The sequence below is a fragment of the Antechinus flavipes genome, chromosome 2 (assembly GCF_016432865.1).
Source record: "Antechinus flavipes isolate AdamAnt ecotype Samford, QLD, Australia chromosome 2, AdamAnt_v2, whole genome shotgun sequence".
NCBI classification, from domain to species: domain Eukaryota; kingdom Metazoa; phylum Chordata; class Mammalia; order Dasyuromorphia; family Dasyuridae; genus Antechinus; species Antechinus flavipes.
The window spans coordinates 159990416-160012715 of NC_067399.1; the positions used below are offsets into that span (position 1 = coordinate 159990416).

Genomic DNA, 22300 nt, shown 5'->3' on the forward strand with positions numbered 1-22300 from the left:
AACATTGTACATGGTCTTTTAAACCTTTGAAGGCTTTATGACCTAATTCAGAACATATTTACAAAATTGCCTCACCAATGTTACTTTAACTGGAAGAGAAGAAAGACATGGAGAGGTGCTTACATCAAACATTAAATAATCCATTAAACTATATATCACTGCACCATAAAAGAAAATTACAGCTACAATGAATGCATTTTCAAGATACTAAGCTTAACAAAATCCTATTTCAACAATTACCTGAGATAACTTCAGAAGCATATCTATTAATGAAATGCAAATATAGTTGTCTCAAGGAAAATATTTATTGTATAGTATTACAGTAAAATCAAATGTAAACATTATAAAGGTTTACATATTTTTAAACAAACTTAAGCTTTTAAGTAAATTCTTCTGTCAAATTTATACACCATGCCAAAATCCTGATTTGAGCATTAAAGAAATTAGTCATTCTGATGGACCAGGCCCATTACTCCACGATTTCCAGTAGTTGTAGAATCTAGTACTAAATGGTACAAAATTTTCTTTATATGTCACAACTGTTTCCACATAAAATCCTCTTCTGGATTCAGCCTTCTCAACAGAGTCTTCGTCTTTAAGTACCTCTTCATTGGCTAAGAAAAGAATTATAAATCTCAATCATTACAAGTAGATAAACTGAGGCTATGAAAATAGATTTTAGACTTTTATTTAAAAAACAACACCAATATTATAAATCTTCAAGCTACTAATATTTATTGTTGCCATATACATTTATTTGATAAGCATGGGAAGGATTGGTAAACACTTCTAAAGAACAGAATTTTTTTTTCTCCAAACTTAGTGCTTCAAACTATATTGGTTATCAGGGGCCTTAAAGAATTTGCTTGTGAATTAGCATCAATCTTTAGCCCCTTTTAATTTTTACCTTGAAACTCTTTACCTTTTACTACCACCTACTAAAAAGCTGGGCATACTAATTTGAGTTTAAATAGTGAATTTAAAGAGAGCAGTTCCCAACCTCTATTAGACTTTCTGTATATAAACAATAATTTTTTTAAAAATACATTTTACTGCTGTCTTTTGTTTTTATACAGCCAAAATTTCCGATTGCATCCTTTCTTCTTTCCCACCCTCTATCCCAGAGTCATCCTATATAACAAAAACCTGTTTTCAGAAAAAAGGGAAAACCCTACCAAAACTGATCCAAAAAGCAAAAAGAGATTATATAAATGATACTATATGTAAACATTTAACTACTCTTAGAGAATTAATCTGGGTTTACTGTACAATAGATTTAATATTGGAAGAGTCTAAAAGGTCATCTAGTATAACAAACTATTTGCAGATGAGAAAACTTAAAACAGGTCAATTTATGTCTATTTTTAAAAATAAAAGTATTCCTGAACTGTTTTTCAGTCTTTTTTCCCCAAGGGCCAATAAATCCCTTTCCTACCAAACTTGGTAGCAAATGTAGGGGATTCATTTATTTTTTTGCCCACTCTCATAACAAACCATAACTATATACTTTTCTCACAGGAATCCAGTTTTTACTGTTTAATGTTTTTGTTTTGTTTTTGTTCTGGTTCTTTCAGTTAATTGTCCAATTTGCTGATCCATCCTTCCTTATATTTTTGAAAATGTTTAGAAATATGAAATTTCCTCTGCGGACTACTTTAGCTACATCCCAAAATTTCTGGTATATTATCTTGTTGCTGTTATTATCTTTAATTAAATTATTTTTTCTCCAATTTGTGATTTGACTCAACTGTTCTTGGAGATAAAATTATTTCTTCTAGCATCTCTGAAGTAGATGTGATGGACTACTATCATTACTACTACCAACAATAATAATAGTTAATATTTATATAGTACTTACTAAGTGCCAGGTATTGTGCTAAACTATACAATTATTACCTCATTTGATCCTCATCACAACCCTGGGAAGTGAATGCTGTAACTAACCCCAGTTTATAGATAAGTCAATTGATGTTAAGGTTAAGTGACTTTCCCAGGGTCACAAAGCTAATAAATGCTTGAGGCTGAATTTGAACTCAGGTCTTCCTAACTCCAAGCTCAGTGCCACCACCACCACCGAACTTGGAGGAGCAAGTCTTACTCATCACCATTCAAAGGTAGTCCCACCATATCGAGCCTCGAGGCCCAAGAGGGAAGAAGGGGATGGGGGGAAGGGGAGAAGGGGAGACCGAGGTGGGGGGGGGGGGAGGGGAGAAGGGAGTGAGGGAGAGGGAAGGGAGGGAGAAGGGGGAGGGGGAGCACGGGGTGGAGAAGAGCTGCGCTGGTAGAGGCATTAACACATGTGACTCCTTAAGAGGGGCTCCTCTTGTCTCCTTTCTCCCCACCCCGCCTCCCTTTTACAAAAAGAGTAAACTGAAGCTCTGGGAGGTGAGTGGCGCAAGACCGCACCGCTGATCAGCGTCAGAGACAGGATATTAACCCAGGTCCCTCAGACTCCAAAACCCGCTGTTGGTCCTCTCCTCCCACTAGGGTTACCCAGGGAACCCTCTGTAGGTACCTAATGTCTGCTTCCTCTTCCAGCTTGAAATGCAAATGGAGCCCACCAAGGTCCAGGCCCCAAGGGCATAGATTAAGGACATCCGCCGGTACCAGAGGGAGGGCACGCACTCCCTCATGACGCCCCGACTAAGGAGCAGGTCCACCGGCCTCAGGGAGCAAACAAGCGTCCTAGGGCCTAGCCTGCAAGGGAGACAAGACGCAGGCGCGTCAGTAACAGGCCTCCTGATTGGTGTAATTCCCCATCAACGAACACCTCCGGGATGCATTGCATCTTGGGAAATGTAGTCAGTTTGCAGAAACGTGTAAAACCGAAAGCCACCTTTTAATAGTCAATTATAGTGAAAACTTCTCAAAAGAATTGAAGTCTTTGAATAATTATATGGAAGACTAATACATACCACTAACTACTACAAATTTCTAACACGAGCAATGCAATTCTAATCTGGAGGCTTCACTTCATACCTACAACTGGCAGAGATGACTAGGCAAGTCAATGTTGAAAGGATTATGGAAAAATAGTTAATACGTTTCTCCTAGTTTATTTTTAAAAATATAATCACTTGGGAAAGCAATTCGGAATTATGCAGCAAGAGAAGAATGATATATTAAGAAGGAAAGCAGACTGGATTTGGGAGATGTTCTACTCACTAAGTGATGATTTGGTGGTTAAAACAAAATAACTACTTAGAAGTGGTGTTCATAATCAGCAATGAACCATCAGCACCATTTTAATCCGAGAAGTCACCACTCTCCCAAACGAACCTAGGAATGATTCCTTTAAAGTAGCATTTCTTATATGCAAAACCCCTCCCTCCGGGCTTATTTTTAAAGAACATAATGGAATTAACCTTGGGTATGTATTTAACTGAGCTATCTGAAGACAGTGGCAAGCCCCACCAGTATCCAAGGGCCCAGTGAAGCCAGAAGCACTTGATGGCAGGGTCTGCAAAAATTCAAGGTTTTTTTTTTTTTGTTGTTTTGGTTTTTACCTTTTTAACATTCGAAATCGTGCCTCATAATGAAATCAAACCAACTGTTCTGAAAAAAGCATTGGATTGGGCAAGAACACCATTGTTTTTGATCCTTTTACTATCTATCTGATCTTGTGTAATTCACTTCTATTTCCTCATTTATAAAAGGTTTGATTATACTTTTTTTTTGAGTCATTTGGAGTTAAGTGATTTGCCCAGGAAGTGTCTGAAGGCAAATTTGAACTCGGGTCCTCCCAACTTCAGGGCTGGTGCTCCATCCACTGTGCCACCTCACTGCCTGGTGTTATATAATTCTTAGTATCCAAATTTCTGACTTCAAGTATGGGGCAATTCAATTATTTCTTCTTTCATTCCCCTTTCTTCCCCCCCCCCCCAATAAATTCCTTTAAGAGCAAGACTTGTTTCATTTTGGTCTTTATATTTCCATCATCTAGTACAATGTCTGGCAAACAATTTTTTTCATCTTTTTTTAAACAAATTTTTGTTCAATCAAGCAAATTTGTCTTCTCTTGTTCCTACCTCCCTTCCTCATTAAAAAGAAAAAAATTTATTACAAATATGTATAGTCAAGCAAAACAAATTTCTATATGAACTAATTTTTAAAAGTCTCATTTTTCATTTGTCAATAAAGATAGCATGTTCCATCAAGAGTCCTTTGGAATTTGATTGGTCACTACATTGATCCAAGATGGAGTTGTCACAATATTGTTATTGTATAAATTGTTCTCTTTGAATCAGTTCATATAAATGTTCCCAGCTGTCTCTAAACTCAATACAGTTCCCAGCTTTCTCATTGTGAATGATTGAAACAAACAGTTGCTCCAAACCCAGTACAGTTATCCACATCTCAATACATCTTGCATTAGCATATGAAATTAAATGGGAACTTGAGGGATTTTTTAGAAGCTGCAGATGACACAATCTTTGATCAAATACTTAATTTTACAACAAATTTTACAATAAGATACTGTAAACACCTCATAAAAGAGACAAATTTCAGACTTCCCTGGTACAAAGGGAGATCCAAAAGACTTTACAGATTTTTTTCAGATCAGGGAGGTAGTGCACCCCTACCCCTGAGATGTGGAAGGGATCACTGTACTCAAAGAATTGCATCAAAGTCAAATAGAAATGGGACCACTATATCACATGGTTTAAGGATAAGGGAAAAAGTTGAGATAAATAAAATCCTTGTCCTCATGAAATGGAACAGAAAGTATTGTCTTTAACTAAAACATTTATTCCTATTAGTACAGCACAAGGCCAAGTGCTGGTGTTACAAATAGAAAAATAAAACACATGTAATCTCTGTTCTCAAGGTAACAAGGTAAGCCAATTCAAATAGAGGCTCTAGTTTTTACTGTCTTGTTCTCTTATATGCTGTATAATTGTGAATCACTTTCCAAAATGATTCTATTTTTTTAAAAACTTCACCAAAAATGTATTATCTATTTTCCCACAACTCTTTCAACACTAATAGCCTTCTTTTGAATATGTACTTAACAATAATCATTGGGGAAAGACTATTAGGGGATCCTAAAGTCTGTTAGAGGTTCTCAGACACCTCTTCATGATAGGAGAGGGGAAGGGAGAGTGGCTTTTCAACTAGACACAGACAGAATGGTAAGAACCCACCAAAAAGGTTTGGGTATAAGAGGAAATGCATAGGTAGGTAGGATTGCCATCAGCTTCATTTTATCTCTAATGCCATCCCCCTGCCAGTCATCTAAAAGGTAGACTAAAAGGTGTTTTTGGCCCTGGAACTTATTGAGTAGGCCTTACATGGATATTTAGTTGTGAGACAAAGAATCTCCTTCTACTTGAAGACTGTTCTTACTGACAAAGCCCAACGAGAACAAGACAGGTCTTTCCTTAAAGAGAAAGCCAAGGATTTCCCCCACTCTAGAAGCAATTAGAGTTAAATAGCTTGCTCAGGGTCACACAGCTTACTGTCTGAAACCACATATGAAGTCTGGCCTTCTTAACTCCAAGCCCAACATTCTATCTACTGAACCACCTGGCTTACCCCAAAGTTTTTGTTTTGTTTTTGAGAGCTATTATTCTAATGGCATTACTACTACTTACAAATTATCTGGTAATTATCAAAAAAAAGAAAAAAAGAAAAATACTTTTCTCTAGTGGCACATGACTATGACAACCACTCATTATACTCTATCATCAGTCTTATCTCCCATCATTCAATGACACTGACCTCTTACTAGTTATACCTCAACCAAAACACTAACTCCTGATTCTGGGCATTCTCCCAAGCCTGGATCATCTCAAAGCCTTCCAACTCCAAGTTTTACCCTATGTCAGAAGCCCATTTTTGTGCTCCATTTTAGAGCCAAAGAAGCCAAGGGGTGCCAAAATGCACAGAGATCTGGTCTAGAGGCAGGAAGCCTTAATTAAATTCAGCCTCAGATGCTTAGTAAGTTGTATGACCGTCAGAGCATCATTCAGTCTCTGTCTAGCTATTTCTTCACATGTAAAATGTGGTTGATAATAATAGCACTTTCAGGGGTGTTGTAAGGATGAAATGAGCTAATTTTAGACCCCTTAGCAGAGTGCCTAGCACATTCAACTTTCATAAATGTTTCTTCCTTAGGGCCTCTCTCAAATTTATCCTGTATTTTATCCTTCGTTCCATGCTCTCTCCTCCATTAACACTATGAATTCTTGAAAACAGAGATTGTAGGGCTTTGTTTTTTGGAAGGGAGGGTAAGAGGATTGCCTTTCTTAGTGCTTAGCACATATATGCAACAATACACCAATAATAAATATTTTTAAATGCTTGTGGACTCAATTTAGAGACGTATTCAGATTGTACTTACTCCTTGCTTAGCGCTGTCAAGGTGGCTCAGGGGGCATCAGTTTGGACCTGGCCCCCTCAATCATGTTATTCTAATGTGACACTACTGGCGTGCTTTTCCTATTATTATTTAGAGGATAAATAAAGAATGAAGTTCAGGAAAGATAAGGCAGGGACAGAGACTGGAACTGTGATCCCAATGTGTCAAACTGAGGCCAGAGGTATCAAATGTGTGGCCTGCAGGGATCTCCTTCTTAGTGTGAAACTCTCCCCCTCCCCCACCCCCCATATATAGTCCTCAATGAAAAACTTCCTCTCCTAATGCAGGTTGGCACCTACTCTGCAATCTTAGTGAAATGGCTGCCTAGGGCATTAAGTGTCTTAGCCAAGGAAACATGAGTAAGGAAGTTTTCCAAGTATGACTGTTGACCTCATTTCTTCCTGGTACCAGGACCAGCGTTCTATACACAGATACATTGTCTTTCTAGGAAGTACATTATGGGTAATATGGGTAAATTCTCTGAACAAAACAACAGGAACTCAAGTTTCCTATAATACCTTTTTAGCTAGTACTCTCCCCATCCAGTTTATTTTCTTCACACCCATTATTCCTTCATTTGAGGGAGTTGCAAAAGTTTTCCATAGTTTCTACAGAATATTATAATGTTAGGATAAAGAAAGCTGATTAAAAACCTGTAAGTTCCAAAACATCAATGAACTACGTTACAGTTCATGAAAAAAGACAGAACAAAGTGATGAGTACAAATAAATTAAAAATCAAAACTATGTAAAAAAAAACTGCTTTTGAATATATGGGATACATGATGACATTTTAAAATCTTTACAATAAAGTAAAAGGAATGTAGTAAATGTTTCAAACAGTTATGAACATAGTCTAGTTATTGTCTTCTTTCTTGAATATTCCTGCTACTTTCTCAATTTAAGAGGCACTTGATACTGCCAGTTTTTTCAAATGATCCATGAATACCTGCAGACTAACATCATCTGTTAATATTGGGGCTCCAGATTCCTGAAAAGCAAAAAATAAAGATATTTTAGGTTTCATTTTTTTTTTTTGAAAAAAGAAATAATAAGATTATGGGGGGAAGGATTATTTTGTTAAACACAAAACTCAGTAGAACAATTAGTAGATACTTTTGCAAGATGAGAATTCCATTGTAAACCTTTCCCTTTCTACTACAGAAATAATAGATAATTTAGCTTCCTATTTCCCCAAGGAAATTCCCGTTATTCAATTTGACCCAATCCAATTCAAAAAATATTTACTAAGTTTATCTATTTGCAGGACACTATGCTAGGCATAGCTCACAAAGAGTTTGTGGTTTAGTTTTAGGTCCCCTGATCTCACTCATTCACATCTATGACAGTCTGACAGGAAAGACATATATAAAAGCTATAATACATAAGTGAAATATAGAAGCAAAGAACAAAACACTATTATGTAAGAGCCATGGAAATAAGGTCATTATTATGGATATGTGACACGAGAAATTAATGTTGCAGTAGCAATTGAGATGGGCTTTAAAAGACACAGGAATTCAACTGGCACAGAGGGAAAAGATGAAGAGATCAGGCTTCAAGAACAGGTCGAGCAAAGACAAAGAAAAGGATAGAACGTCACTGAATACAGAGTATACAGAAGAGAACAATGTGACATAAGACTAGAAAAACAAATGGCTCTTCCTTCCTCCCCTCCATACTTTTTTTCCTTCCTTCCTCCCTCCTTCTCTCTCTCTCTCCCCTCCTTCCCTACTTTGTTCCTGATGCCAGTCCTTTCTGCTTCCCTTCTTAAGGATCTTGCTCTAGCAGTAAAGCCATCATTTCACTCCACCTTGTCATGATTCCTCCATTCCTCCTTAACAAATGGCTCCTTCCCATTTACCTGCAAAAACTCTCAAGTCATTCAAATCCAAATACTATCATGGCTGGATTCCTGAATCCCAGATCATTCTTCCTTTTCTGCTAAACTTCCAGAAAAAAATTATCTACACCTGATACTTTACTTCCTCACCAAGTAATTTTTTTTTTTCTCAGCCCCTTGCAGATATGGCCAGCTTCACCATGCTACTAACCCTGATCTCTCAAAGGTCAATGACATCTTTTTTTCAGTCCCATCCTCTTTGACTTCTCTACAACTGTGACACTAATTACTTTCGCAGCCCCTCCAGTATAACTTCTCTTCTCTGGACACTCTTCTCATTCTTTAGATTCCTCATCTCTTCCCACCTCTCACAGAGATATTTCCTAAGGATTTGTGCTTAATCATCTTTTTTCTTGTTCCTGAACAACTTTACTATTTCTTTCAGCTTTAGCTATGCAGATTACTCCAAACTGTTATCTTTGACACTTCTATTTTAAACTTCCAGACTTGCAGTCTTTATGGCCTCTCCAGCTGAATTCTCAATTTAACAAAGCACAGTACTAGCTGGAGAGCACACAAGGACAAAAGCAAAAGCCTCAACTCTAAAGGAGTTAACATTTAACTGGAGGTATATAACTTAAAAGTTATAGTTAAGTTCTCACGACATAATGCAAAGTCTGTAAAAAGAAGAATGTCCCATTAGAAGCTTACATTCAAAATATTTCCTGAGCTTCTTTCCCTCTTAACTTGCTCTTCTTTATGTCTTCTGTCAGTAGGCACAAATATTCACCCTAATTCCTGTGCTTAAAATCCTGACATTATCTTTAGATTCTCCTTTTTCTCTCCTCTAATAGTCAATTACCAAGGAGTATTATTATTATCATTATTCTCCCTCTTTAATTTCTCATTTCTATCCCTCCAGATCCACATCCCTCCCACCTCTTTATTACAGGGTTCTTCTTACCACCTGCCTAAACCACCACTGTAATTTCCTGACAGGTCTTCTTGTCCTCGACTTCTACAATCTTCAAATACATTCTTCAACACTGATGCTCAACTACCACTAGCAACCTCAAAAATCTCCATCGAAAAGTAAAGTTCCCATTACTTTGCTTGGTTGTTCAAGGATCCCCTGGCATCAGTGTATTTTTTTTTTAATTATTAAAGGTTTTTATTTCTAAAACATATGCATGGATGATTTTTCAACACTGATCCTTGCATAGCATTTTGTTCCAAATTTTCCCCTCCTTCCCACCACCTCTTCCCCCAGATGGCAAGTAATTCAATATATATTATGCATGTTAAAATATATGTTAAATCCAATGTATGTAAATATATTTATACAATTCTCTTGCTTCACAAGAAAGAGTAGATCAAAAAGGAACGTAAATGAATAAGAAAACAAAATGAAAATGAGCAACAACAAGAGAATCTTATGTTGTAATTTACAGTCAATTCCCACAGTCCTCTCTCTGGATGCAGATACCTCTCTTCATCACAAGACCACTGTAATTGGCCTGAATCACCTCACTGTTGGAAAGAGTCACATTCATCACAATTGATCATCTTATAGTCTTGTTATTGCTGTGTACAATAATAATCTGGTTCTGCTCATTTCATTTAGCATCAGTACATGCAAGTCTCTTCAGGCATCTTTGAAATCACCCTGCTGATCGTTTCTTACAGAATGATAATATTGCATTACATTCATATATCATAATTTATTCAGCCATTCCCCAACTGATGGGCATCCATCCACTCAGTTTCCAGTTTCTTGACACTACAAAAAGGGCTGCCACAAACATTTTTGCATACACGGGGTCCCTTTCCCTCTTTTGAGATCTCTTTGGGATATACTAGTAGTATAACTGTAGAAACACTGCTGGATCAAAGGATATGTACAGTTTGATAACTTTTTGAGCATATTCCAAACTGCTCTCCAGAATGGTTGGATCCATTCACAATTCCACCAACAATGTATCTATCAGTGTCTCACTTTTCCCACATCCCCTCCAACATTTGTCATTATCTTTTCCTGTCATCTTAGCCAATTTGAGAGGTGTGTAGTGGTACCTCAGAGTTGTCTTAATTTGCATTTCTCTGATTAATAGTGACTTAGAGCACCTTTTCATATGACTAGAAATGATTTTAATTTCTTCATCTGATAATTGTCTTATCATATTCTTTGACCATTTATTAATTGGAGAATAGCTTTTTATAAATTTCAATCAATTCTCTATATATTTTACAAATGAGGCCTTTATTAGAACCCTTAAATATAAAAAATTTTCCCCAATTTATTCCTTTTCTTCTAATCTTGTCTGCATTAGTTTTGTTTGTATAAAAACTTTTTAGCTTAATATGAAAAAAATTATCTATTTGGTGTTCAATTATGAGTTCCAGTTCTTGTTAACAAATTCTTTCCTTCTTCACAGATCTGAAAGGTAAACTATCCTATGTTTTTCTAATATCCCTCTTTATGTCTAAATTGTGAACCTATTTCAATTTTATCTTGGTCTAGGATTTAAGTGTGAGTCAATACCTAGTTTCTATCATACTAATTTCCAATATTCTCAGCAGTTTTGTCAAATAGTGGATTTCTCATCCCAAAAACTAGGGTCTTTGGGCTTGTTTAATACTATAGTCATTGACTATTTTGTTCTGTGAACCTAACCTATTCTACTGATCAACTACTCTATTTCTTCGCCAGTACCAAATGGTTTTGATGACCGCTGCTTTATAATATAGTTTTAGGTCTGGCACAGCTAGGCTACCTTCATTGGCATTTTTTTCCATTAAATTCCCTTGAAATTCTTGAGCTTTTGTTCTTCCAGATGAACTTTGTTTTCTAGATCTGTAAAATAATTTCTTGGGAGTTTAATTAGTATGGCTTAGTCTATCTTTCTATCATATTACTACCCTCTACCCACTTCAGAGCTCCAGACAAACGAGACTAAAAATATCTCCTTACTCTATTCCCAATGCTTAGGATTTTCTTCTCTCATGCCTGATGAATTCCTCTGAACCTGCACGGAAACTTGAAAACTACACTCAATACTATTCTAGTGTTATTGTGCTCTTACCAGCTTCATGACTGAGGACAGCATAACTTAGCTAAACTTTGCAGCTTTTTCCAGCACTCCTGGCAAGAGTCTGCTAAGCAAATAATAAGAGTCTATGCGTATGACCAATAAAATATATCAGATTAATGCCTATTGATTAGTCAACAGCATTTATTGATCATATTGTGTAAAGAAAACCATACCAGATGCTAGAGACACAAACATAAGCAGAACATAATTCTTAATTTGAGTTCACATTCCTTCTACATTTTTAAACTTCAAGAGAATGGCAACTGCATCTTCATGTGATTTCTTCCTGTCATATTCAGCCAGTTATCAAAGACTATTATTATTATTATTATTATTCCTCTTTCTCATTTCTATTCCTCATATCCTTTTAGTACTTATTTTAATACTTATATTTAGTACATTAAAACACAATTTTGATACTTCACTGAAGTCAAACAGAAATAATAATTACCAAAGAAATTTTAAAAATTAAAAGGGACATATCTTAGAATTACCTTATTTGCTTCTACCCTGTTATACAACTGAGACAGTTTTCAAAATAATTTACAAAAATTAATTCCAAACCAGATTTTCATAGACAATTCCAGTGACTTTTGGACAGATTCTTTGTAAGTATCAGCTTTCAATGTAAACTTATCTTAGAGAAAATAATTATTTTATAATTACATAAAATTTTTATTGCTCCTACATATCTATTGTGAAGGTTCAGTGCCTCAGAATTGAATTTAACATAATAATACTATGGGGGGGGGGGGGGGGAGAGACAAACAGATGGACAGACATAAAGACAATCAAATTTCACTTAAGGCAAAACCCACTAATCATCATCTGTTTTAGCAAAAACACTGCTATAGTGGATAACCTGACAACGATATTATTGTGAAAATGTTAGTTTGGCCAACTCTTATTGTACAAATGAGAAAATAAATCCAAAGGTTAAATGATCGGACTGAGGTAATGCAATGTGATAGTGTACTTGAAACTGATGGAAGGGAACGTTGATTAGTGGTAGTGCTGGAGAATGCAAAAGGAGGATGAGAGGAAGGGGTGAGATGATGATGGAATAGGAGAGAGATATCTAGTCTTGCCATAATTTTGGAAATTCATTCCTTACCTGTCCCCAAGGATACAAATTATTGTGTGTCTGAGATGGATTGACTTTCGACAAGAGAAATCGAGCCTTTAAAATATAAAAACACATTATTTAATGATTATAAATTTTATTTATGTTAGTGAGTACAAAGAATAACACCTGATATTTATGTTTACAAAGTATTTTCTTCATCACAACTTTGCTAAATTATTACAGCTATTATTATTATTATTTTCATCTGACATCAGGAAACTGAGGCTAAGAGTTACTTTTCTGAGGATGCACTATTAATAAGTAGAACTGAAAGTTCTTTAATTCCAAAATACACTCCTTAGATTAAGCAGGCCATCAAGGACTTCCTTTTTTAAAAAATTTGTTCCTGCTAAAGAACCTGTTTTCCTTAATCAGTAAAAATAATGACCAAAATAATAACTTACACTTGTATGATACGTTCTAGTTTAAAAAGCTCTTTCTATACACTACTTTATTTAAGGCTTCTTACAGAATTTCTGGAGTTCAGCTGATGTAACTAATTATTCCCAATTTACTTTTGGAAAAAAAGTGAAGCTCATAAAAGGTGAAGTGACTTAAGTATGGTAATATATTCAGTAAATGTCAAAACTAAGACTCTAAGAAATCTTTACTAAATCCAGTTTTCTTCCATTTGGGTTTTAGTAATGAGAAACACTTTATTTTGCAAAATATTTCTCTATTCTTAAGTCAACTTCTCTAACTATAGCATTATAGCTATAATTTTTTAAAAAGCTATTTTGCAAGTTTACTTCAAAATCTTCATTTTATCAGCATATATTATTCTCTCTGCTCACATCTACCACAATATTTTTGTATCTTAAGAAATAGTCTTCAAGAGTTGTTGAAGCTAAAAACAAATTTTTCAACTTTCTGCTAACTTGGTGATGAGTGTCTCTGAACTTACCTGACTACCTCCATGTTCAGTGTTGATGTATCTTGGCATTGGGAATCGAGTTTGCAGGATGTCCTGAGCATCATCCAATGGAGCTTGTAAAAGATGCTTAAAATTTTCATACTCAGGCATGTCCTGATAGCCAGCTTTACGCCATTGCGCTATGGTCTACATCAAAAAAAAAAAAAAAAAAAAAATTTAATGGGAAAATACTTAATATCCTGTAAAATTTAATTTTCTGTGAAACTTATCTGACATCCCAACAACAAAAGTGAAATAAATAACAATTTATTTCAAACACCAATATTATAAGACAAGAAAGTAAAATTCTAAGGTGATGATAAAGCAAAAGAGACCCAAAGCATCCCATATCACAAAGGAGCTGATAACTACATTTAAATCACATAATCACAAAGAACCTTTTAAAATTTCCTAATGTACAATTCTAAGCTACAAGTCAGTACAGCACTTTTTAACCTTTGTTAATGTTATAAACGAAACTGGAAAAAAAAAAAAACTCATTGCATAATGTTCCTGTCCACACCCCATAATCAATTCCCTTTCCTGACATTTTTGTCAAGAGTCTCCCACTTCATAGGATTAAAAACTAACACTATTTTTGAGTATTTTTTCTTCTCCAGTAGATTGCCTCTAGTCACCTTTTCAAACAATCTGTTGCATCTAGGCCTTACTTTCTTTCTCAATCACCCAGGCTACTTTGTTTTGTAATATAGCAGAAACATGCAAATAAATGAAGGCTACACATGAAGAATAACAATTGTTTCAATCGGGGGAACTTTTAAGTATGGTACCCATGTTCCATAAATATAGAATGCAACCTATTGATTGTTTTTCACCTAGAGAGTTCCAGAAGTTAAATGACTTGTCCAAGGTCACACTTCTTATAAATGCCAAAGGTAGCATATGAATCCAGGTCTTCTAAGTCTAGCACCCCCATCCATTCTACCTTATTGTCTCAAAGCAACACAGAAAATATTAGTTTAAGTTATGATAATTACAAAGATTTTTACCACCTAAAAATTCTGTAAAGATCATACTAGGAATCTGTTTAGAGGCCAGCTATTTGATCCTATGTATTAGCCTGGGTTAACTTCCTAGTAGTATTAGCCTGGGTTAACTTCCTAGTACAGTTGCCATGTTTTAATTTGGACTACAGAAGTGCCTAGAAGGTCATTGACAGAAATGAGGTGGTGGATGGGTCCTCATGACAACCAGACAGCAGCACATTTGATACAGAACTGAACTTGGATTCAGAAAGACAAGGATTCAAATGGTGCCTCAGAAATTTACTTAGCTATCTGATCTTGGACTCCTTTTGTCTCTTCAACTACAAATTATAAAATGGAGATAATAGTACCTACCTCAAGGGATTTTAAAAGGATTGAATTAAGTAAGTAAAGGGCTTTGCAGATCTTAAAGCACTATATAAATTCTAACAATTACTATTAACTGATTGCTTCTCCTTTAAATCCATCAGAAATGGTGGCTAAAGCTTTTTAATTTAATTACTCAATTTATTCCTGCATCACATATGCTTCGTTGTCATCAGAACTCAGTATTTGGGCACATTTCCCTCAAAAAACCATGATTTACTCTAAGGGAGTACATTTCCTGGGATCACAAATGAGCTAAAAATTTAAACCACCCTATCCTGGATAATGGTAGAGACGGTATTAGGAAAAGGAATAAGAGGTGTAAAAAGAACCAAAGTAAACACAAACCCTCACTTTTTTGTGTATATTCATTTTTCTAATGCTCTAAAAAGTCAACTATGCCTCTGGTTTGGCAGGACTTTCAGGGTGTATGATGTATAGCATGAAAAGAGGGGAAGGGAATAAGCATTTATCAAGTTCCTACTATTGTGCCAAACACTGCTGTGCTATGCACTTTAGAAATATTGTGCCAGGAGGCAGCTAAGTGGCGTAGCAAATGGAGCACTGGCCCTGAAGTCAGGAGGACCTGAGTTTAAATGTGACCTCAGACACGTAACACTTCCTGGCTGTGTGACCCTGGGCAAGTCACTTAACCCCAACTGTCTCAGGGGGAAAAAAAAAGAAATATTGTGCCAACTGATCCTTACAATAATTCTGAGAAGGAGATGCCATCATTATCCCCATCTTAACAAAGAAGAAGCTGAGGCACAGATGAAGTGACTTGCCCAAGGTCACATAAGCTATTAAGTATCTGAGACTGAGCATGAACTCAGGCCTTCCCGACTATATCACCATCAAGCTGCCTCAGCATCCCCCAGAAGAGGAGAATCTATCAGTCACTTCTATAAATGGATTTCTAGAAATCGAAGCACATCAAGAAAATAGTTCAGCTGGTGGTACAAGATTTAGAACAAGAAAGGGAATTTAATCTAACAGGAGTCTGTGTGGGATGATACAAAATCGGGAAATTTCAGAGCCAGGAACTCCAACAGCACCTAATCCAATCCATTCTTCAAAGGAATATCGCACTCTCAAATATCCTCTGAGAGAAGATTTAAGGGGAACATGCTATTTTCAGAGGCATCGTATTTCACTTCTGGATGTTGTAATTATGAGAAAACTTTTCTTTTTTTATACCAGGCCTAAAACTCTGAAACTTTAAGTTATATCCTGTGCATTTTATTTTCAAGATTAGTTATTGTGGTTTGCATAAAAGTCACCTATTCTTTTAGAATTCTTTTCTTTGGCTTTTCTTCTGCCAAATTTTCTTATACTCTATTTCTGTTCCATATCTGTCACTGTTTTTTAGAGCTTTCAATTCTTTATAAAGATTCTCCATTATTCATTCAATTTTTCCTATTGTGTTTACTCTAATTCTGCAATGAGACCTCTAATTTCTGAGCTAAATTCATTACTAATTTCTTCTTTTATGAATAGTTCCCTTTTGAATTATTCCTGGGATTGCTTGTTATTGTTACATGACTTTTAGGGAATCTACATGATTCCTTTATCAACACTATGGATTCACATTCTTTCATATTGTGTTTATTCCTAAATATACTTAATTTTTTAATGAAATTTTACTCATTCTTCCTATTTTTAGATTTTTGTTTTATTTACCTGCTTGAATGCTAAACTTTTATTCATTTACTCTATATCTCCACTTATCTCCATATTTTCTTTTATTTCAGTTTTTTCATTACAGCTCCCTTACTCAAGGTCATACCTCCCTGCCAGTGATACATAGACACCTAAAGCTGCGTTGCATGGTAGTTTCAAATATGAGAGTCTAAAAGAACAGTTTCTGCTTTAAATAACCCCTTAGGGAAGAACTAGCTCTAGATGTTTCCAGTCTCTTTTCATCAAGCTAAATGCAATTTGGAAATATGAAAAAAATGACATCCCCTGAAAATTGTTCACAGTATGAAGATAACTGTTTTCTATCCAAGACTTATCAACACCATCATCATTATTATTATTCAGGTCCTATCTGAAGTCTCAGAAATGTTCATAAAGAATAAATCAGGCAAGTAACTATGTCACCTTACCTCACCAAGGTAGATGACAATTTGGAAAAAGGTATCCATCAGTAGAATTCTGTCAGCTAAAATACTGCTGCTGTCTAAAAGTACTGGCTGAGGAAAGAATAGGGGGGAAAATAAAAATGATGAAATTATCAGAAAAGTTTAAAAAAGAAAATTTTTATTGCCTACTAAATATTCACACTTTAATCTAGGTTTTACAGATGATTATAAAACTGAATAAACATATTAATTTAAATGACAAATCTTTGCATTCTCTCTCAATTTGTGTATATTTTCTTCTTTCTGCTTGACAGTTTTAAATTTCAATAGCATGGATTAATATGTTAAATACATTTTAAAAAATCCCTGACCATTATGGAGAAAATACAATAATAAACTGAGAAACCACTCCTAAGAGTCTCTGACCTCTGCTGAAAACTCTTTTTCTATTCCAGTTCCAGTTAGTCAGTAATTAAACATTAATTACCTGACTACTTTGTGACAGGCCTTGCAGTTATATGCAAAGAAAGGTAAAAAGCAGTCCTTGCTCTCAAGGAGTACAGAGTCTGATGAGGGAGGTGATAAGCAAACAACTATATAGAGATATGTACAGGATCAATTAGAGATAATCAACTAAAGGAAGGCAAGAGTATTAAGGAGGGATAAGGAAAGGTTTCTTGTAGAAAATAGGATTTCCCCTGAGACTAGAAGCAAGCCAAAGAAGTCAGAAGACAGAGATGAGAAAAAGCATTTCAGGAATGAAGGATAGCTAGTGCCATTGAAGTCAGGACATGGAGTATTTTGTTTGAGGAACAGAAAAGAGGCTACTGTATCGGGTACACAAGGAAGGGATGATATGTAAGATTGAAAAATAGGGAGGGAGGAAAGGAGGACTTGCAGGGCAACAGATTTTGAAAGGCTTTGAATGCCAAACAAAGGACTTTATATTTCATCCTAGAGGTGAAAGACAGTTATTGCTGTCATTGTATCAGACAGGTGATATGGCGAGAGCTTTTGTTTTGGAAGATTTCTTTGATGGGTGAGTGGAGGAGGGCATGGAATAGAGAGAGTCTCTTGGCTAAGAGAGAAACCAGCAGGTTACTGTAATAAACCCAGTGAGAGATGAGGGCCTGCATCAGTGATAACAGGGTCAGAGGAGAGAACACAAAGGATGCAAGAGGCATTATAAAGGTAAAATCAATGGGCTTTGGAAACATTATTATCCATTACTAAGAACTACATTTCCTTTCATATATATAATTTGTTCATAATATAAAGAAATCAATAGTGAGCTTCAGTGAAAAAATTTTTTCAGAAATTTACTATAAAAATATTGTTAAGGTATTGTAAAAAAGACAATTTAAAATGACTTATCATATAATTAAGTTCACTGAAAAAATCATCATGTAAGATTACTAAAAATAAATTTCATCAATTCGTACCTCAGGTGGACCGTGAAAAGAATAAGAATAAAGAATAGGCTGGATCATGATAAGGGATTGGGTCAAATCTTGTCGGGCAAAATGATGCCGGTAATAAGATGATTCATCTGGACTGTTATTAAACACTTGAAGAAATGGGGATCTTCGAAGATGGAACATGAACTGCATATTCAAAGAAAAAATAGGAAATTAGTAACAGGAGAAAGGAAAAAGAAAGAAAATTAATGTATTGTAAAAGTTAATAAATGTTGTCTAGAATGATATCTGAATCATAAAGAAGAGGCTAAATTATAGTCAGCATATTCTGTTTAAAAAAATCAGAAAAGCACTTTTAACAAAAATTTTCATCAAATACATCTTTTTTTATTGTAACCCTTTGGGAAAGAATCAGCTTTAGTGACCTAGAGACTTAACTTCTAAAGAATGAATTCTTTAAATTATTGGATAAACTTCTAAAGTGGAATACTTTAATGAGATATTTATTGCTTACCTGAGGATACAAAGAAAACGAATCTGACAATCTAAAAGAACTGGGGTCCTCTTTGTTATACTGTCCAAATTTCTGACACTGGTGAAGACACATAAAACAAGTACAAGTTAATCTGATTGCAATAAGAGTGATGACATTAGGGCTGCCCCTCTTCTCAATGTGACAACTTCTTTTCATTGTCACATGGATTCTGTGGTATTCCTCTTTTCCCTGCTTCATCATGACCATTTCTTCGTGACTGCCTTGCAATGTGGCTGCTGTCTCACACACTTTAATAAAGCTGTTCTCTCTACAGTCATCAATAACATCCTTCTTGACAAATTTAAAGAATCATTTAATCTTCAGACTTCTTGATCCCTTACTACATGTTCTCATTCACCATCTCCTCTTCTTCAAAAATTCTTCCATTGATCTAAGCTGGCTCCTTTTGCTTATATAAATGTGTTATATATGTGACAATATAAATAAAATGTCATAAATCAATTTATATAAATAAAAACAAATATAAATATTACATATAAATATGTTTATTCCCTTCTCCCCACCTCTATATTCTCCTTTTCTACCTCAAATTCAAGTCACAAATTAAATTAATGGCCTTTCTCCTAAAAGTGATGCCCTTTCCCCCATCTCTCTCAATGATACCACTTTATCCTCAATCACCCAGGTCTCACCTCAAACTTTTAAATTATTTCTTACTCTTTTTTTTAACTCCATATAATCAGCCACTAAGCCGATTTTTTCCTTTAAAAATTTCCCTGCTTTATTACCCTAGTCCTAATCCTATCAAGTTATGCCTGAATTCCTACAAACCCCTCCAGCTGATCTGACAAGTTTCTCTTCTTTCTAAAACACTTTGTATACTAGTGTTATTAATTCTCATGTTTATACTCTCGACAGTATCTTAAACTCTTTCCACATCCCCCACCTCTCACATCCAGCTAAATCATTAATCTTTCTGATTCATTATTAGAGGGTCTTTTTGGCACAAACATTGGTATAACCAAAATGTAGCTGTTCACACCTACCAGTCTGATTAATTGCCTGTCTAGCCATCGAAGAACATCAGGTCCCTCTTCTGATTCAGCTCTGAACACTCCAAGCCGAGCCATCAATACTGCAGCAGCTTCCTGGTCAAAAGCAGCTTCTATATGCTGGAACTGATTCTGTGCATCTGCCCAACTGGAAATTCCGGAATTAATTTAATGGTATAGCTCTGACTCAATATATATATGTAAGAAAAAAAACTTAGAAAAAGAATTTATCTTGTAACATTTTTTCTCCTCCTCAAAAGCTCAGTTTTTTAGGAACTTGTCATATTATATCTTTGTTATTTTCAGTAACTGTTAAATTTGAAGTTTTATCAGATTTATACATTATCAATTAGCCATGCATCATCCCTGAAGAATAATTACTTCTATTTTTCTAAAGGAAATATACATAAGTAACCTGTCCAGTATTCTAAAGTAATAAGAGAAGAAAACAAGACTAAATTGAAGGTCTCCAAAGTTCTAATAGTGTTCTATCCTCTAGACTGATATTACAAATAAGTTTAAAACATTTAAGAGTTCATTAAATTGTTTTAATGGGTTGGCTTAAAACACAGAATAAAATGAAGTAGTGATTTTTATTTATTAATTTGGTATAATGATTACTAAAGCAAGTGAATGCAGTAGCTAATGAGAGTAGTTAACTAGCATGGTCTTTTCTGTAGACTCAAGTCAAACATGAAAATTTGGCTCAAGATCATTCAGTAGAATTTTAACTACTCATTAATAAATAATAAAACCTTTATTCACAGGAGGAATTATTCATTAACACAATATAACAACAAATGAGAAAATCTCACCTTCTGGCAACCGTTGTCACTCGGATTCGTCTCTGAGTGCTGGAATGCTGATACTGGGTAACAAACTGAATTGCTCCTCTGCCTCCTTGAGGTATTGGTGCATTGTGCTATGAGAAAAATGGTGTTGAATTGCTTTGTTACTTTATACCATCTCTGCAAGGTACAAATAATCTGCAAGTTGTCCTGTTGTTATCACAAGCAACATACCATGAATTTTTAGCAAGAAGCTTATAAATATTATAATAAAAGATCATAAAAATAATGCTATCTCAAAAACCATCAAAGTAATTTGCCAGTGTGGAGATTTAAGTTATCTGTTTAATTATGAAGCAAGTCCTAGGAAGCATAAATAAAACTGTGCTAAACTGGAGCCAGAGTATATAATTACATTAATAATGATGTACAGGAAAAGTATCTTAAAGTATCTTATATTGGTGAAAGATTATGAAACATGGTAATAGATATGGAAGCAACTAAAATATGGCTGTGATTTTCATTTCCTTAGCCCAAAACCTTCAATACGTTCAAAACTTTTTTTTCTGTCCACCTCTGTAATACAGACTAGGGCTTCTTAAACTTTTTTCACTCACAAATCCTTTTCACATTTTCACATAAATTTTTATATTATCCTAGATATTTAGGTATATAAAATAGGTATACAAGTCAAATATTTACTGACAATAAAAATCATATTTTCCAACTCCCACATTCAGTTACGAAATCCCATGTGGGGCCATAACCCACAATTTAAGAAGCTGGGATCTACACCTATGATTTTACTACAACGGGAAATATGGATTATGGAAATTCCTTCACTGAAGCAGAACAGCAACTTGTCTATGATTTATGATCTTGGAGAGTTTTCCTAGAACAAGGAGAGATTTAGGTGATCTGCTCATGATCACATAGAGGCACTATGTGTTAGGTATGACCTAATCCCACTGTTTTAATTCCAAGGCTGACCCTCCATTCACTATGTAACACTGTTTCTTGGATCTCTACTGCCTGCAGAATAAAAGTCTTAAAGCAAAGAATTCAGACCCTTTATAGTCAGGTCTCAAACTACCCTCTCTCAGGTTTATTTCCCACTAATTAATCTCAAGCATCCTACTTTTGTCAAAAGGAATGACTATACATTTCCCTTTGTTCATGATATTCCCTTCCCTTAGAAAAGCCTCTGTTTACCTATCAAATCTTTCCTGTGTTCCAAGGATCAGCTCAAATGCTATCTGCTCTATCTTCTCACTCTCCTCCTTTTGGCCAACAAAGCCTTCTCTCTGTACCACTTTTACAGAACTCATATGCTATCTTCTATCAGATTATCTACTCAAGCTTCTTCCCTAGGCTCTCAAAAATGATATTTCTCACAATACCTGGTACAGTTCCTTGCACACACAATAAAAGAATAAGACTGACCTGATTAACTACTTCAAAGTAGATGCCAAGGGTTGTCGTGGGATCCAGACTACAGATTTTCCACTGACTAGTACCACTAATGCCATATTCCTAAAAGAAGAGGAACAAAAATTAAAGGTACTTAACTGCTAATGAAAAAAGTTTATTAGAATATTACTTTTAGAACTATCTTTCCATTTAAGTTTCAATGAACAGAACTGTAACTTGTTTAATCAGGTATAAAATTATAAATTTTAGTTAGTGCTATTTTAAAATTAATATATCTCAAGTGAAACTGGGACTAATTCTCATCATATCACTTAAAAAGATACA

The 22300-nt window shown here is 35.1% G+C and overlaps 2 protein-coding genes across 3 annotated transcripts in view; both read right to left on the reverse strand.

Moving 5' to 3' along the window:
- Nucleotides 1-286: 286 nt before the first annotated feature.
- Nucleotides 287-2714, reverse strand: SMIM26 (small integral membrane protein 26). The gene is made up of 2 exons (XM_051975872.1): nt 2516-2714; nt 287-614 (listed from the first exon to the last, which is right to left on the reverse strand). Exons 1-2 carry the CDS (start codon nt 2631-2633, stop codon nt 448-450), a joined length of 285 nt encoding a protein of 94 aa, XP_051831832.1. The 5' UTR covers nt 2634-2714; the 3' UTR covers nt 287-447.
- A 1160-nt stretch (nt 2715-3874) lies between these two features.
- Nucleotides 3875-22300, reverse strand: part of SEC23B (SEC23 homolog B, COPII coat complex component) — a 35651-nt gene continuing 17225 nt past the window's right edge. For both annotated transcript variants that reach the window (XM_051975864.1, XM_051975863.1), the window contains exons 12-20: nt 21989-22078; nt 20573-20679; nt 19752-19905; nt 18724-18801; nt 18234-18395; nt 16816-16902; nt 13326-13481; nt 12410-12475; nt 3875-7351 (exon numbers count right to left, since the gene is read on the reverse strand). In XM_051975864.1, the coding sequence (XP_051831824.1) occupies nt 7262-7351; nt 12410-12475; nt 13326-13481; nt 16816-16902; nt 18234-18395; nt 18724-18801; nt 19752-19905; nt 20573-20679; nt 21989-22078 (990 nt within the window). In that variant the 3' untranslated portion in view covers nt 3875-7261. The remainder of the gene's footprint in view (nt 7352-12409; nt 12476-13325; nt 13482-16815; nt 16903-18233; nt 18396-18723; nt 18802-19751; nt 19906-20572; nt 20680-21988; nt 22079-22300) is intronic.

Excerpts from the sequence above, each read along its gene's own strand:
- SMIM26 (XM_051975872.1), bottom strand. The coding sequence starts at position 2,633 with ATGAGGGAGTGCGTGCCCTCCCTCTGGTACCGGCGGATGTCCTTAATC. Across the intron at positions 615-2,515 it reads GAAGAGGAAGCAGACATTAG|CCAATGAAGAGGTACTTAAA; the intron begins GTACCTACAGAG and ends TTCTTTTCTTAG.